Raw genomic sequence first — 15,675 nt, 5'->3', positions numbered from 1 at the left:
TTTCCACTTAAGCTTGTGGTGTGAAACCGGCCTTATACTGTGTTTAATTTATAATCTATTTTTTTCCTAATATATGAATATTTTTTCAGAAGTCACATGCATGTTTTGGTGAGACTGAACTGGACTCACCCACTGTCTCCTGAATCTCTTCTGGATGGGACAGCAGGTCTCCCTCTGCGCTGATTAAAGCATCCGCTGTTTTTCTCAGCGAATCCACCGCAGCCTGACGGGAAGATGTTTGCCCTTGAAGATTCTGGAACAGATCAATGCTTATTACCATTCACTAATAGAAGTGCAGACTCATTTTCCTAAAAGCACAACATCAGTGATGTGTGATGTATATCCATCTCAATACGCCATACAGTGATGGCGTATACGCCACAGTGACATTAAAAAGGCTGAGATGTTTAGCATAAGGACATAGATACGTACAAGGTAAGAAGACAGTGGTACTATACATCTCTAGACAACAGTAATGCAGCATGAATACATTTCCTCTGTTTGCATTTGATCTGTCTGCTGCTTAGATGAATCTGCTCTGAGTGCATCATGGGAGAAGTAATCTATTTAAGTGCGATTAGCATTGTCTGCTTCTGTATCCACTTTTGCAAGAGCAACTAGCTATAATACCCCACAAGCAAATTAAATCTGAGCTACTGTCAGTTATCTGTGCTGTGGCATGCTTTAAGGGCACGCTTTTTTTCTCATTTGTAATTTTTGTATTTGAAATGGAATTGTAAAAACATCAGAACTAACATTAAGGTCCTTCAACGCTGTCTTCAACAGACTACATTTTTTTAAGTGAAAATAATACTTTCATAGCTAGTTCAGCTTTTTTATGGTGAAATTAAATGGACTGTATATATAAATGTATGTATGTATATATATATATATATATATATATATATATATATATATATATATATATATATATATATATATATATATATATATATATATATTGGGGGGGGGGGGTTGTTAACTTTTGCAGTGAGACTTTATGCTACCATTAGTTTCAGATGCATGTAGTGCCATTGTAATATATTATTATAATCTCTGCAGACCTGTGCTGTTGGACACATGAACTGAATATAATGCTGTAGTGCTCTTACCTTGGTCTCCTCCAGCTGTCTCTGTAGGGTCTGGGGGTCTCCAGCGATGGGCTCGGACTGCTGTCTTCTGGACTCTTCCTCAGAGACATTCAGCCACTTCACCAGAGCACCACTGGCGTCTTCATACTTCTTGTACTTGTCCACCACGTCTTTCAGGTTATTTCCAAGCTGATTACACTGAAACGCGTCAGAAAGATGCTTTTTTAGTTCATCATATCAAACTAAATAAAAGACCTGCTGAATACTGGTTGAATGGTTGCTGAATTAAGAGGCAAATGCTGCCATCTATTGGTTGCAATCATAAATGTCTTCATTTCCCATCCAGAAAAATTATTCTAACAAATCTTGATTGTGGAGAATGCAATTATACTGTTCCCGGAAATAGGCTTATTTTTTAAAAGCAAATCATATATATTTTTGTTAATTTAGCTGTGACCTCTAGGATTTGAAAAATCTGACACTGATTCTACATAAAGTCCAAAAAATAAAATTCACCTGCGTATGCAAGGCTTTGTAGTGACTGGCGGCAGAATCCAGCCTTTCTTTCACAGCAGCACATGTCCCGGACATATCAACCTCTGGCAGACCGCCAGATCCCCCAGATTCACTCCAGTCGCAGGCCTTCGCTGCGTCCAGCACCTTCTGACCGGAGATGGTTATGAAGCGCAGGTCTCCTTTATGAGAGATGACGTCCTCAGAGAAGCTCTTCTGTCTCTGTAGATTGTTACTCAGAGTGTCCAGAGCAGCAGCGGGCGCACCGAGCTCCCCCATCTCCCCTTGGGCCTGCTGTAGCCACGTCTCAAACTCCTCACAGTCCCCCTTGAACTTCTGAAGCTCCTCCTGGACAGTCTGGACCTGCTTCATCTGCTGCTCGGCCTGCGTGAGAGAAGCCTTGTAGCGACCCTCCAGCTCTCTAATGTCCCTCTGTAACTTGTCTTTCTCAGCGGGTGACAGGACCTGCGCCTGTTTGTCGAGTAACGCCTGTGCCGACTGTGTGGCGATGATCAGATCCTGCTGCTGGGACAAGATCTCCTGGTGGTGGGCCTGTGGAGACGGGGAATCGAGAGCTTAGTAAGTCACTCTAATTTAATGCAGCTTCATTTCCTTGAAATCTTCAAATCTGAATATTTCTAGGCTGTTAACAATTCAGTACTTAAATAAATATTCTGGGTCTACAGATCATGAATGTACCAATATAAATAAATGATCTTATGGTGAATATAATGCTCAGCCCCAACATTTTCTTTAAATGTAGTTTGAGTGAGGAACGGAGCTTCAGGCAGACCACACAGGACAGCTTTCAAACATGTTTCATGAAGGAAAATGTCAGGATATCTGTCCGTGAACTGAATCTAAGTAGAATGTGGCTCATGCAGCAAGACAGTAAAGTCTAAAGTCGTTCTTAGTTAATGTTTGAATATTTATGCAGGAATATAGAAAAGTTCACAAACGTTCAAGCACCAATGTATAAACTCAAGTACTTACTTTAACCCTGTTAAACTGCTGGTCCAGGTCCAGGTCCAGGTTTTTCCCGTCTTGTTTTTCGCCAGTACACAGACTTGTGTTGTCTGTAGTATCTAATGCATTTCCATTAGGGTCATCTTCTTCTCCAATTATTCTCTTCATTGATGTGTTCTCAGGCATGTTTCCATTCTGTTTAACCATCTGGTCCTTTTGTATTCCACCCATTTCCTTCTCTTTCCCAACGTTAGAGATCCAGTCCAGAAGACCCTCGATCTTAGTTTTGCTCTCTTCAAGTTGTTCAACAGCTGCTACCTGTTTTGTTGCACACAGAAGGAAAAACAGCTTTGGTTTAGAGAGATAGAAAGATACATTTGAGAGCCATCACAAACCAAAAGCAACAGAGAAAGTGACTTAATTCAATCTGTTGCGATCTTTTGGGTGAACAGTGTTTGGGAAGTGTTTTCCCCTCTAACCGTCTCTGTCTCCTGCTTACCTTCTCTAGATCTTTCCTGGACTCTTCTGCCCTCTGGTTAAGCATGTTCACTTTGCTCTTCAGTTCCTCCAGTTTGTTCTCAAGAGCCGATATCTGCTCTGGGGTGAGTTTGCTACGATTCTCCTCCAGAAACTTCTTTGTGCTACTGATGACTTCATTGAGAGCACTGGCATGAGCCTGCAGGTCTTTCTGTAGAGCCTGAGAGACCAACACACACACACACACACACACACACATTACTAATTGTAACAGGCGTTACTGTGATTTTATCACAGGTTAATGGGGTGTATCCAGGCATGTCAATCACAGTGAAACCACTCTAACATGCAGACATGAGTGGCTAATCAATTATGTGGAATAACATGAAAAATACAAAATTATTGAATCAACAATTGCATATATGGTTTATTATTATAGAAATAAACAACTACTCCAGAAAAGAATGTAGTTCGTTATGTTAAATATAGGGATACAACAGAAACTGTTTGTTTCAACATTGCTATGCAGCTGGCGTGGTTTTAGCATGTTGCCAGGCTATGTTATGTTGCTTGAGTAATCAAGATGGTTTCTAAGGTGTTGCTACAGTGGTCTGGATGTATTGCTAGGTCTCTGATAGGATGATTTGTATGGTTCCATGGCTACGTGTTTACTAAGAGTTGCTAGAGTATTGTTAGGGTGTTGTGGGTGTTTATATTCAATAATTGCCCATATGGAGGTATTTTTCATGGTTGTTCCAGAAATGTGTGGGATGAGTTATACGTCGATGTCTTGAGCAAAAGATGAAGCAGCAGCCCAGGTCATAACTTTAGTGATGCCTATTCTATGTACAAGCATCGTAGAAGATGTTCCCAGGTTGTACCTGATGCTCTTGTTGGTACTGCTGGAGCTCTCCCACAGTCTTTGCGCTGGCAGCCTGCTGCTGGTGGCCAATGAGGCGGTTTTCTGTCTGTGTCAGGTCATCAAACAGCTCCTGAAGCTTTTCTGAAAACTCCCTCTGCTTCTCCACAACCGCCTACCACATAAAGACTCGGTTAGGAAAGAAACCTCTTCCACAGAGCTAAAGCAGCATCGAACGAAATGAGTAGTGACTGAGTATGCTGTAAACATGCCAGCCATTCAAAGGGGTTTTGGCAACAGTAAAGAAAGGTGGGTTAGTGCTGCTTTTACTGTTCACATAGAATACAACACTGGTCCTTTGGTAGTAAAAGTTGAATAGGTTCAGGCAGCCTGAAAAATGCAAACATGAAGAAGAAGGTTAGCTGGGGGCAGTGAACAAGCCATGGCTCTTCTGTGTTGTAAATAGAAAAAAGTCATGTGATTAAACTCAGCAAAAAACACACACACACGCAAATAATACATTCATGGATTGTCGATTCTGACTTAAAAATATACTGTAATTAAAACTAATAAGGAAACTTTATTAAGATCCTATGAAGTAAAAAATATAATTAAAACTAATAATGAAACTTTATAAAGACCCTATGAAGTTTTTCCAACACTTCATATAAAAATACACCACACATCAAAGCAACAACATATCTTCATGCACTTTCATGTGATTAGGTACAGGTCAGTGGTCAGTGTGATTTCTTCGATCGCTCTCAGACCTTCTGCTGAGTCTCCTCCTCACAGATCTCCAGTTGGACCTCTAGAGTTTGTCTTTGAGTGAAGACTCTGTCCATGAGCTCTTTGTATGATCTCTGGCTTGCACTGAGAGCCCTTAGAAGGTATCTGCTATGAGTCGGACTCAGGAACTGAGCATGTTCAGAAATGAAGCTTTGGATATCAAAAGCAGTGTCTTCAAGGAGCTGTCGGGTTCCTGATAAGTCTTTCTCTATATCCTGGATCATGAACAATTATAAAAACGAAGTAAAACTCACCAGACTTCATTTGATGTGGTAGATAAACAGTACATTGTAAACTGTCTAAACCAGTTGAGGCAACTTTATTAATATTTTCCAATAGTGTACAAGACAACTTACCTTATTTTGCTGAACCTTGTTCCTAATTCTTTCTATGTTATCAGCATCCATGATATCAAGCTTAGACACCATCTCAGAACTGTCTTGTATACAAGCTGAGACCTTATCAAGACAGCTTAGCAAATCTTGGTGTGAGGTTTCCAAATGGATCTGTAACCCATATTTTAACAATTATGAGAATATAATTTTCATCATTATCTTTTTCTCTTGCTTTCTTTTCATGCGTCTTTACTAACCCTCACTGTGTCAATGGCTAGTAGAATAGCATTACTTCGCTCAGATGACAAGTGGCAAACATCTGTGAAACCATTCTGTACATATACATAGACTGCTGCCAAATCTTGGTGGCTTTGCACGGGAATGAGCTCATTGGTGGAATTCAGTAGTTGCTCTGCTACGCTCAAATCTGGTGTAAGCAAGACAGAGAGGGCAGCAATCTGTGCTTCCAGAGACTAGAAACAGAGTGGGGGGGGGGGGGTAGTTGGGAGAAAAAGGAAGGAATTGTGAAGAAGAGCGACAGAGTAAAGGGACAAGTAATAGACACTTCTGCACAGATAACCATGCAGACAGAAAGCAACTGGAATATTGCGGGTCTGCAGGTTAAAATACTTTCTGTCAAGTTAAAAGAGAGACTTTATATTTTATAAGTGACAAACCTTAACTTCCTCTAACTGACTATGCAACCCCTCAAGGTCTTCTGCTAATGGACCTTTCATCTGCAAGTCACTTCTCATATCTTCAAGAGTAGCGCAATGATCCTGAAGCCTCCCAACACATTCCGAGTAATTCTGGGTGGAATATCTCTGCAAGAAGTACACCATTATACTTACACCTTTCTCCAAAACATGCATCTGGATGACGTGGAGTTGATAATACTTTGCAAATCACAGCTCGGCTGAGTAGTATCAATACTCACTCTCGGTTTGACTCTGTCTGTTTGCGTTATGTTTGGATCCTCTTCCATGGAGACCTGGTGGATAGAGCCGGTTGGCTGGAAGGCATCTTCTGCAACAGCATCATCTGTGGTTGGAACAGCATTGCTTTTAGCTTCCATGCTTTCATCTTTCAGAGCAGTGCACTCCAAAAAACTGCTAAGCTTTCCATCCACTTCCTTGAGTATTTCTTGCTCTCTGCTTGTGGAGATCCTCTGAATCATCTCCAGCAGATCAGTCTGATGCTTTGGTTCATCATTGCTCTCGTCAGATGGCCAGTTCTGAGATTCTCTTTGTCCTTCATGTTTTTTCAAATCCAAGAGGATATCTGGGTCATCACCCCTTTCATTTGAGTTGGGAGGATTGGTCGGTGAGATTGCAGAGTGGTGCTGAATCATTTCAATAATGCTATCGATGGCTTGGCATTTTTGTTTTTGAGTCTCGTCCATACTTGCTCCATCCATCTTCATTTGGATTAACAAATTTAAAAAAGACTTTAAATCACCGCTTCCCATTGACTTCAGTATACTTTCATCTTCAGCCAATGCCATATGAGGTAAATGGCGGTCATACTGGTGTACACCTTCAGCAACTACTGTATCTCCAGCTTGAGACTGGTTGGAGATGTCTGCTCTTTGTTTGCTATTCTGATCAACCATCATTTTAACGGAAAGACTTTGGTGGGCAGACTTCAATTTGTTGGATTTTGCGAATATATCCTCTGAAGAATGACCCAAGGATGACTCTAGCATTTCCACCACAACTTTTACTTGTTTATCATTGTGACATGTAAGGTCTGATTCAGATGACCTGGCTAACTCATCTTTTATAGTGGCATTTGGGGCCACATTATTACAAAATATGCCTTGCTCATTTGGGTTCAGTATGTTATGATTACCTCCACTTGAATCAACTTGACTAGAATTGGTAAGAATTTCCGGTGGCAACTGCTTGGAATTTTCTGTCAATCCAGCTAAATCTATCAAACTGAGCTGACATGTGTCCTCGGATCCTTTGAAACCCACAGAGTCTTCAATCTCATCATTCTCTAATACCTTACAGTCAATAATGCTTTCTGTACAGACCACTATGGGCTCATGTTTTGTTTTTGGTGCATTTCTGAAAATTTCTGACATGTCCTCATACTTAACAATCTCTAGTGCTCTATTCTCTGAACTAAACGCACCTGAATCCTCATCAGAATGCTCATGATCTAGGTCCTCACTTACATTTTTGGCATATTCAACTTTATTCTCATTTGATATATTCTGAGCTAATGTGGACTGATCATCAGTACTTAAATCCAGCTCTGCTGCAGTCTCCACTGGTGACTTGGCACTTGCACAACATAAAGATGTGGTGGACTGAGCTTCTGCAAGTGTTGTAACTATTCCAACATCCTCCACCATTGGTAGCAAAGTACTCAAGCTCTCAGAGAGGCCGTTGTCAAAAAAAGCATTTGTTGTTTCAGATTCCACTTTGGACCTGTTGACTTCATGTTCAGGATTAAGTACACGCTCTGATTTCCTTTCACTTGGAGAGGAACATGATATTCCAGAGTCACTCTGTACAGGGCTAATAACCTGACTCGCTATAGTCTCAAGATATGCCATCTGCCTGATACATGGTGAAGGACTTACAGTTTCACAAGAAACATCAACAAGAAAAGTGTCTACGCCATTATTTGGCCTTTTAATCTCATTCCCTTCCAAAGTGAAACTTCCTTTTCTGTCATCTGTTGTGTCTATCTCATTTATAGGATCCATAGTCTTGAAATAACCACATTGTACATCACAATCCTCCCCTATTCCAGTCTCAGAAACTTTATCAAACATATCGTCTTTTGCTGAAATTACTTTAGACGGCATGCCACAAATGGTGGGTAACAGAAGATCCTGACTACATGCTTTGTGGGTAGATACCCGTGTGGCTTCATCTGATCTCAAGCTTATTTGCTCTTTTTTTGCTAAATCAGGCACCATGATGTCTTCTTCCCTTTCATTCTGCTGTGAATGTAGCATTCTCTCAGCCTCTTCATCACTCAACATCCCAGACTGGTGGGCATCATATACACTGAGCACACACTTTCCCTCTGGATCAATGATGGCCTTCCTGATTGCCTCTGAAGAGAGAATGCTTCTGCTGGTATCATCAGTAATCAGACCCGTCTCTAAAGCGTCACAAACGCTAATGGTACTTCCAACTGCTGAATCATAGAGACCACCAAAAAGGTTCTGCTTTTCCATGATCTTTAGTGCTACTTTACTTGAGATGCAACCTTTACTAACAGAAGTGTTCAGAGCTGACAAAGCAGCATTTTCGCTCTCTTTCAAACCATCTTCTTGAAGCTCTTCTAAGAGAGTCTCTTCGTCAATAAGGCCTTTATCGAGATGGTTTCCAGAGGTAACATCTAAAACCCCACCTTCCTCCACTTGTGCCCTAAGAAGATGGATGGCATAATCTCTCTCAAGTCTGTCATCCCACACAACTTCTGTATGTGGAAATTCAGAGGGCATTTCTGTATAGCTGGTTGTATCACGGGACTGTAGTGGTGAGTGTTTTGAATATATTTCCTGGTCTTTACTGGCATCATGACATTCAGGGTTTGCTACCATAGAGGCAGTGGCTGCTACAGAAAAGGCTTTTTGTGGTAACTGCATTGCATCCGATGACTGAGGGGAAGCTAGGTCACTTATTTCTGACTGGCACTTGTCTATGTTTGAGCATGTAGAATTCTTAGGCAGATTGTTAGTTTCAATTACAGTCATCTGTTCAACACTGTCTAGGAAAATATCACATTTATGATCTGTTTCTACAGCATTTACAACAGATTCAGAGGGTAGAGTAGGTTTTAGGCAATTCTGTAATGCATTTGAATTCACAACTTCATGCTCTTCTTCTGTTGTGCTTTCCAAAGGTTCACATATTTGCAATTCTCCCAAAGCACCATCATCAGAATTCATACAAGCGTTGTCATCGTCAGGATTTAGTAGAGACTCTGAAACATTCATATAAAGCCTGCTAATCTCATCAACATGTTCAGATGTTTCAAAGAGTAATTTAGCCATTTTATTTAATTGCCAATCAAAGATCAACAGTCTTTGGCCTGACTCTGGATCCATATAGCTATTCATTATGAGGTAGGAAATAAATAACTGTTTGGCCTCAGAGGGAGATGGTGCATCTGAGGTGTTTTCATCACTGATTTCTTCACTGGATGAACAAGATCCATCGATTTGAAGCTCCTTCATTACCAGCCAGGATGAAAACCTGTTATTCAGTTCATGTATATCAGGGAACACATCTGGGATTTCTATCGTCTTCAACAACTCTTTTGTAAATGTCTCAATTAAGTTGTCCTCCCCAGCAGAATCAATGTCAACTACCTCAGAGGTTTCAGGTATGTACAAGGCTGTTATTTTGTGCCGGTTATGCAGCAGCTCTGACGCTAGTTTGTCTGTGATTATGTTTTGCTGAAGAGAGGTGGAGAAAGAGAGAATTTCACCAGCGTTAGGCCAAAGGAGACCCATGAAGGCCTTCTGTCTCTCCAGAACTAACAACGCACTGCTGGAGCTTATTAAGTCACACTGGACGGCCTCATCAACTGTAAGTCTCGCCCCGCTGCAAGGATTAACAATGCCACCATTTTGGGCCTGATGGCTCAGTATCTCACTCGCAGTGTCCTGATCGATCAGACCCTCGGATAAGGCCTCCTCAACAGTTAGCTTTCGGCCAGTTTGGGGGTCAGCTATGCCTCCTGCAAACAACTGGTTGCTCAGCAACCGAAACATGGTCTCTCTATCAATGACGCCCTCGTGCATGGCTTTCATAATGGTGATCTCCCTTCCAGATGTCAGAGATATAGTTCCATCTTTTCCACATTTCACTGGAAGCAGGCGAAGTCCTGTTGGCTCGTGTATCATGCTTCTCTGCACAAGCTGACTAAGTGTGACTTTTTCTGCAGTGTTGGGGTCAATTAAGCTCTTCCATGTGTCCTTTCTCTCCAATATCTGGATAAAGAGGGACTGAGGTATCAGACCAAGTTGAAAAGCTGCTTCCAGATGTAAAATATCATCAGTGTATGACAGTCTTAACCCTCCAGTCGCTAGCTGGATTTCAATGATCTTTATAGCTGTTTGCTCAGATATAGCCCCCTTTTCCAGCGCTGCCATAACCGGCAAGGGTTCTAAAGCAAACTGAAGATCCTGAAGAAATTTTTTAGCTTCACTCAACTCTTGCAGTTGCTTGCACATTGCATCATCCACAAGTTTGTGCTTGAATGCTTCCTCTAATTCCATATGCAAGTGCTGTTCAGGCCAAATGAGTCCAGTGGTTAAAAGCTGTGCCTCTAGAAGAGCAAGTCCTGTGTTCTGGTCGATGAAGCCATTGTTCACAGAGTAACACACAGACATGACAGCTCCACTTTCAACATCCAGAATCCCTTGTATGACCTGCAGTGCCTGGAGAGAGATGAAAGAAATCAAGATGTTTCTAAATGTACGTTCAAACATGATCACTAGATAAATTTTCAGACTTGGTTATAAATAAGATCAAACATACTCACCCGGTCTATGGATTGTACTAGCTCAGAGCAAGCCATCAGCAAGAGAAATGGGACACAATAAAAGCTTACATGCATCTGTGAACACAAATCTTAGTACTGTGTAGAACGACACAGTTAGAGAAAACACGCTGAGCATTATGTTATTATGTGCAGTGTGCTGAACCCCATGAAGACAAAAAGAGTGTCCACTGGGATTGCTGTGAAGAAAGAGTGAAAGTGGCTGACATGCAATCTACGTTTACAGCATACTCAGTTTACCATGAAGTTTTCAATTACACACATTCTTGATGGAGTCTTTCTCCATCTTTGGAGTGGTGGCATTGAAGGGTTAAAGAGGCTTTTGGAAACTTTCTTACCATGCTTTATATTTAAATCTGTCCAAACAAAGGTTAGTCATGCCGTTGGAAGAGAGTGTTTACTCTTCACACACAACAACCTCCATATATAACCAGCATTTGGTTAGCAGTGGCAGAATATCTTTATCTCACCTGATCGGCCGAGGAAGCTGAGGAAGCTGTATCTGCACACTGCTGAGAGAGCTCGCTGTAGGCCTGATGAAGAGAATTCAGCTGGTCTTTTGTTTCTTGCTTTTCTTCTTCAGTCATTCTGATGAAAGAAAACATTTCACATAGATTTTCACAACAACACAGACAAGCACATGCAAATAAGCAATGCTATTAGAGCTGCAATTCATTATCAGTGAATTCGTTCCCTTCCGTTGACTGACATACTTGTCACTGTGTTTGGTTAGCATCAGCTGGGTAGTTCTCAATGCTTCGCCAATTTGTTCCTTTTTTGTCACCATCTCCTCCAGTGTCATCTATAATAGAAAACGGGAAGTCAGTAAAGCTTCACAAACACAGTTATGTTAAGATAACCTCAACTGTACTTTAAAAACCATTTCATCCAGCATCTATTGTAGGTCATTTAACCATCTGAAATCACATAAATGTTTACTGAACTATTAGTCATACAATTTGCCAAAAATGTGGGGACATGATACTATTGAACATTTAAAAACAAATTCCATTATTTGATCTTATATATTTATTGGGGTCCACAGGTCTAAGACTGAAACTAAAACAGTGAACAGCAAATTTAAAGTTTAAACAAGAAGATATTGTGATTTCCATCTATACAGCCATCCATTTTCCAAATGGCTTATACACTGTAGGATGAAACATTTTGGCCAAAAGACAATTTAAGCCCAGGTTTAGTAAACAGGGCAAACTGGCATAAGAGCACAATTCCAAAAAAGTGTTATTGGGAGTGGAAATTTCTGCGGGTGATTTATTGACAATGCGCAAATAAAAGAACACAGACCCAGCCAGATAATTTCCACAATGACTAACACAATCTACCAAGAGTATAGCGCAAATTAGCTATAAATATCTGCATGCTTTTATTTTTTAAGGGAAACTCCTACAAATTAGTGGTGGAAATTATGATTCTTTCAAGAGATTCATTCATTTTCAGTTTGTTCACCAAAATGATTCGTTCATATATAAGCCTATATATTCACATTCATAAATCGGGGATTAAAAGTGGAATTATGTTCTGTATGCTAAATATGAAAACAAGCGTATGTGCACAGTACCAATAACTGAACTTTGCATTTTGTGAGATTGACATGCTAAATGGCCAACTGACCCGGTTTACTCTCATTAATTTTGTTCACGAACGAGATAAGCTATGTCACGAACGACATGCATCCGTTCATTCAACTCGTTTGCGAATTACATGTGTATCAGTTCAGTCATTGCATTCACTAACAACACGTGTCAGTTCACTCAATCCGTTCACGAATGACATGTGTACCAGTTCAGTCGTTTCATTCATGAACGATATCTCTAGATCTCGTTCAGACTCATATTAAACTCGTTCAGTGAAGGGCGTGTTCATTCACTACATTCAACAAATCACATTATCCTTCACATGTCATACTCGAAGGCTATTGGCTCGAGGTTGAGTAACTCTTTGACAGGATGAAACAGTTCACAGATACCTGGTTCACCAAGCTGTGCATGCGCTGCTAATAGCGCCGCGCTGCTGTGGAAGGAGGAATTTCAGTGAACGAGAAATATGAGTCAGTGGATTGCGTGAACGAGAATGATTCGTTCACCTAAAAGATTCATTCAAAAAGAATGATTCATTCACGAATGACACATCACTACTACAAATGCATTTTCAATAAAGTCAGGCACATAAATAACTGTGTCCATGCCTTTTCAGAGTGAATTATTCACTGCACGTTTTTAATTAATCCTGATTGTACTATTTTAATGGCAAAAGATGTTTTATGTTGATAAATCTGTCCCTTTCTTGTCTCCAATTCATTTATTCTCTGTGTCTTTGGATTGTGGGAGAACCCAGACACAAGGACAACATGCAAACTCCACACAGAAAGGCTTTCTGACCCAGCCAGGACTTAAACCAGGGACCTTCTTGCTGTGAGGTGACAGTGCTACCCACTAAACCACCCGACATTCAAATTTATTACGTAATCTTTTATAGATAGATAGTTTGTGACCATGGGAACTTCTTTGTACAAATGTTACTGAATAAAAGTGCTCTTGGGAACAATTATAAATCATGCTGGATGACATGATCATCAAGTTCTACATACACGTATGGGGTTTGTGATATTAAAGCAAAATATGGGGATACACTTTATACAGATTCTGAAATACGTCATTTTTATGTTATGCTTTCCACTAAAAATGTTATGCTGATAATATGGTTGTACTAAACAGAAAATGTCAAATACAAGCATTTCCACAAGTGGCCTCAGACTTTTGGATCCCAATGTGTTTTTAAAGACATATTGCCATGTTTATATGAACATCAGGATTGAGTTATAAAGCTTTTGTTTGGAAAAGCATATGGAAGAAGATCTGTAATTAGGAATGTGAAACTGTAGATGGATGAATGGTCATTCAGACACAACTTTTTCTAATTTGAGAAAAGTTTATTTTACATGGCACGTAAATTGTTCTCTGTTTTGGGTCAGTCAACAGAACATTTGCCAGCTAAATTACTTGGCTCTGACAACCAAGCAGCACTCCAAACTTGGTGGTGTTCAGGACTGTGCTTGATGAAATGTAGAGATATACAGGAACAACTTCACTGAAGCAGGGAATTTCATAACCATCAAAGAATGCAGTGATTTAATGTCCACTGTAATTTGTACAGTTTATCACACTGTACATGTACTGCATGTTGTAAATGTATCTGACTGAGCCACATGTGTGCTTATGGATACATTTTTACTGGATTATCACTTTTGTCCCTTGTGTAACAGTGAAAAATAAGTGACCTGATGACTGATCCAGATGTGATCTACCAAAATAGTGATTATTGTGATTATATCAATTACTACTTGAAATAAATGGGTAGATACTTTGTGGGTAAAAACTTTCTGTGAAATGTGGGAGGATAACAGAAGCCAGTATGTGAATAACACGAAAATATGAAGATATAGACAATAATATCTTTATTCAGAAACATAACAATGGAAATGTGTATGTTCTGATGTGTTTGACATAAGAAAAGGTTGGAAATGATGAAAGCAGTTCCCTGAAATGCTCACTACGTTGACAAGATGCTGACATAAAAACAGCTACAGATCCAAATCTGAAAACCTGTTGAACAAAACAATGAAAAACAATCAGGTAGTTTGACTTGTTTACCTGGGGCTTATTAGTGCCCTCAGTGCTGGATTTGCCATCACTTTGAGCCTTTCCATCTTTGTTTGGATTCGTTTTCATCCAATTTAACAACTTGTTAACCTTATCACCATGCTCTTTCTTCTCATCCTCAACAGATCTCTAAAATCATTGGGGGAAAAGTGTATGGTGGATTAGAAAACAATGTAAAACATTCATAATTAACAAAATAATGTCTATGTCTGAATACAATATACAACATGAAATCAGCAGGTCTATAAGCTTCCAGCCATTTTAATTGGAAGCATATTTGGCAATAAATTAAATATGCCATTCAAAAAAAAAAAAAAATGATACGAGACATTTTTAAATAACATCTTACAGTAGAAAAAACCCACGTTTAATATCTCCCATTTTCACCAATATGACTTTCAGGATAAAAATCTATTTTATTTTAGATAACGCTCAACCACAAAGGGTAGCAAATATACTAGCCATGTCTATTACTTTTTCTGCCATTCACCATGGTGTGATATTAGATAGACACTGTCCAGAACCATATCAGAAGTGCTGATAGGTCCAGAAGTATTGGAAAGATGAAGTATTGCCAGCGCTATGGGGCTTGGTTGCTTCAAGAAGGACAAACCCAGTGTGGCTGTCAAAAACACTCTTTTCTAGAGCTTCCTTGAGAGACATTTTTCGCTTGGTTTTGGGGCAGGTGATACATTTCGAATGGGAATGGTCGTGTTGAAGATGTGCAGCTGTGGCTTTGTCGATCAAGCAATTCTGTATCGCATCCTCCAAAGAGACTCTCTCTTGGCTCTCTGGGCTAATGAGTCCACCAGTCGCCAGTTGAAACTCAAGACACTTCACTCCAACATCTTTCGGGAAAAGGTTCTCTTGCATCGCCTGGGCCACAGTTAAAGTCTTTCCGCTCTGAGGGTGAATGATACCATAATAGGCTTGCTCAAATTGCTGGAGCTGTCTGGCAAAACTTTCATCAAAGAGTCCTCGATGTTGTGCTTCTTTAATCAGAACCCTTTCTCCAGATGCTGGATCACAGATGCCTCCAGTGCAAGCCTGAGCTTCTAGCAACCTCAGCGCGGTGAGTCGGTCCACAAGGTTCTGCTGGTGTCCTTTGAAAACCGGGACTCGTTTCTTCAAAGAAACATCCCAGAGACCTGCAATCGGACTGTTTGGAACTTTAAAGACAACTCTTCTGGAAATCAAAAGATCAGTGAGCTCAGAAATACTGAGCTGCCCACTCCGGTAGCTGTTGAGCTCTTCCATTTGGAGAATTTTCAGACTAAGAGCATTTTCAATGCAAAGCTGCCGCCCACTCTTATGGTCTGTTAGCATGTGTAGAAGGTTCCTACTTGAGTCCATGATTGTTATCTCCTGCCATTCGCTCTCTTGTTGTGAGAGAAATAGGTAAGTTCTCTTGTCAACGTGGTTGGCCTTAT

General features: G+C 40.3%; 1 protein-coding gene across 5 annotated transcripts in view; it reads right to left on the bottom strand.

Annotated features, from left to right (window-relative positions):
* The window catches only part of LOC128026717 (dystonin), a 153,325-nt gene that overhangs the window by 58,163 nt on the left and 79,487 nt on the right, over positions 1–15,675 (bottom strand). For all 5 annotated transcript variants that reach the window (XM_052613974.1, XM_052613977.1, XM_052613975.1 and 2 more), the window contains 13 exons: positions 14,237–14,374; positions 11,279–11,367; positions 11,036–11,153; positions 5,968–10,443; positions 5,708–5,854; positions 5,052–5,201; positions 4,677–4,910; positions 3,929–4,081; positions 3,070–3,267; positions 2,598–2,888; positions 1,608–2,156; positions 1,113–1,289; positions 130–253 (listed from right to left, as the gene is read on the bottom strand). In XM_052613974.1, the coding sequence (XP_052469934.1) occupies positions 130–253; positions 1,113–1,289; positions 1,608–2,156; positions 2,598–2,888; positions 3,070–3,267; positions 3,929–4,081; positions 4,677–4,910; positions 5,052–5,201; positions 5,708–5,854; positions 5,968–10,443; positions 11,036–11,153; positions 11,279–11,367; positions 14,237–14,374 (6,844 nt within the window). The remainder of the gene's footprint in view (positions 1–129; positions 254–1,112; positions 1,290–1,607; positions 2,157–2,597; positions 2,889–3,069; positions 3,268–3,928; positions 4,082–4,676; positions 4,911–5,051; positions 5,202–5,707; positions 5,855–5,967; positions 10,444–11,035; positions 11,154–11,278; positions 11,368–14,236; positions 14,375–15,675) is intronic.

Source organism: Carassius gibelio, chromosome A13 (assembly GCF_023724105.1).
Source record: "Carassius gibelio isolate Cgi1373 ecotype wild population from Czech Republic chromosome A13, carGib1.2-hapl.c, whole genome shotgun sequence".
Taxonomy (NCBI): Eukaryota; Metazoa; Chordata; class Actinopteri; order Cypriniformes; family Cyprinidae; genus Carassius; species Carassius gibelio.
Note: the sequence above shows the minus strand (reverse complement) of the source record. Positions and strands in the feature narration are given on the sequence as shown.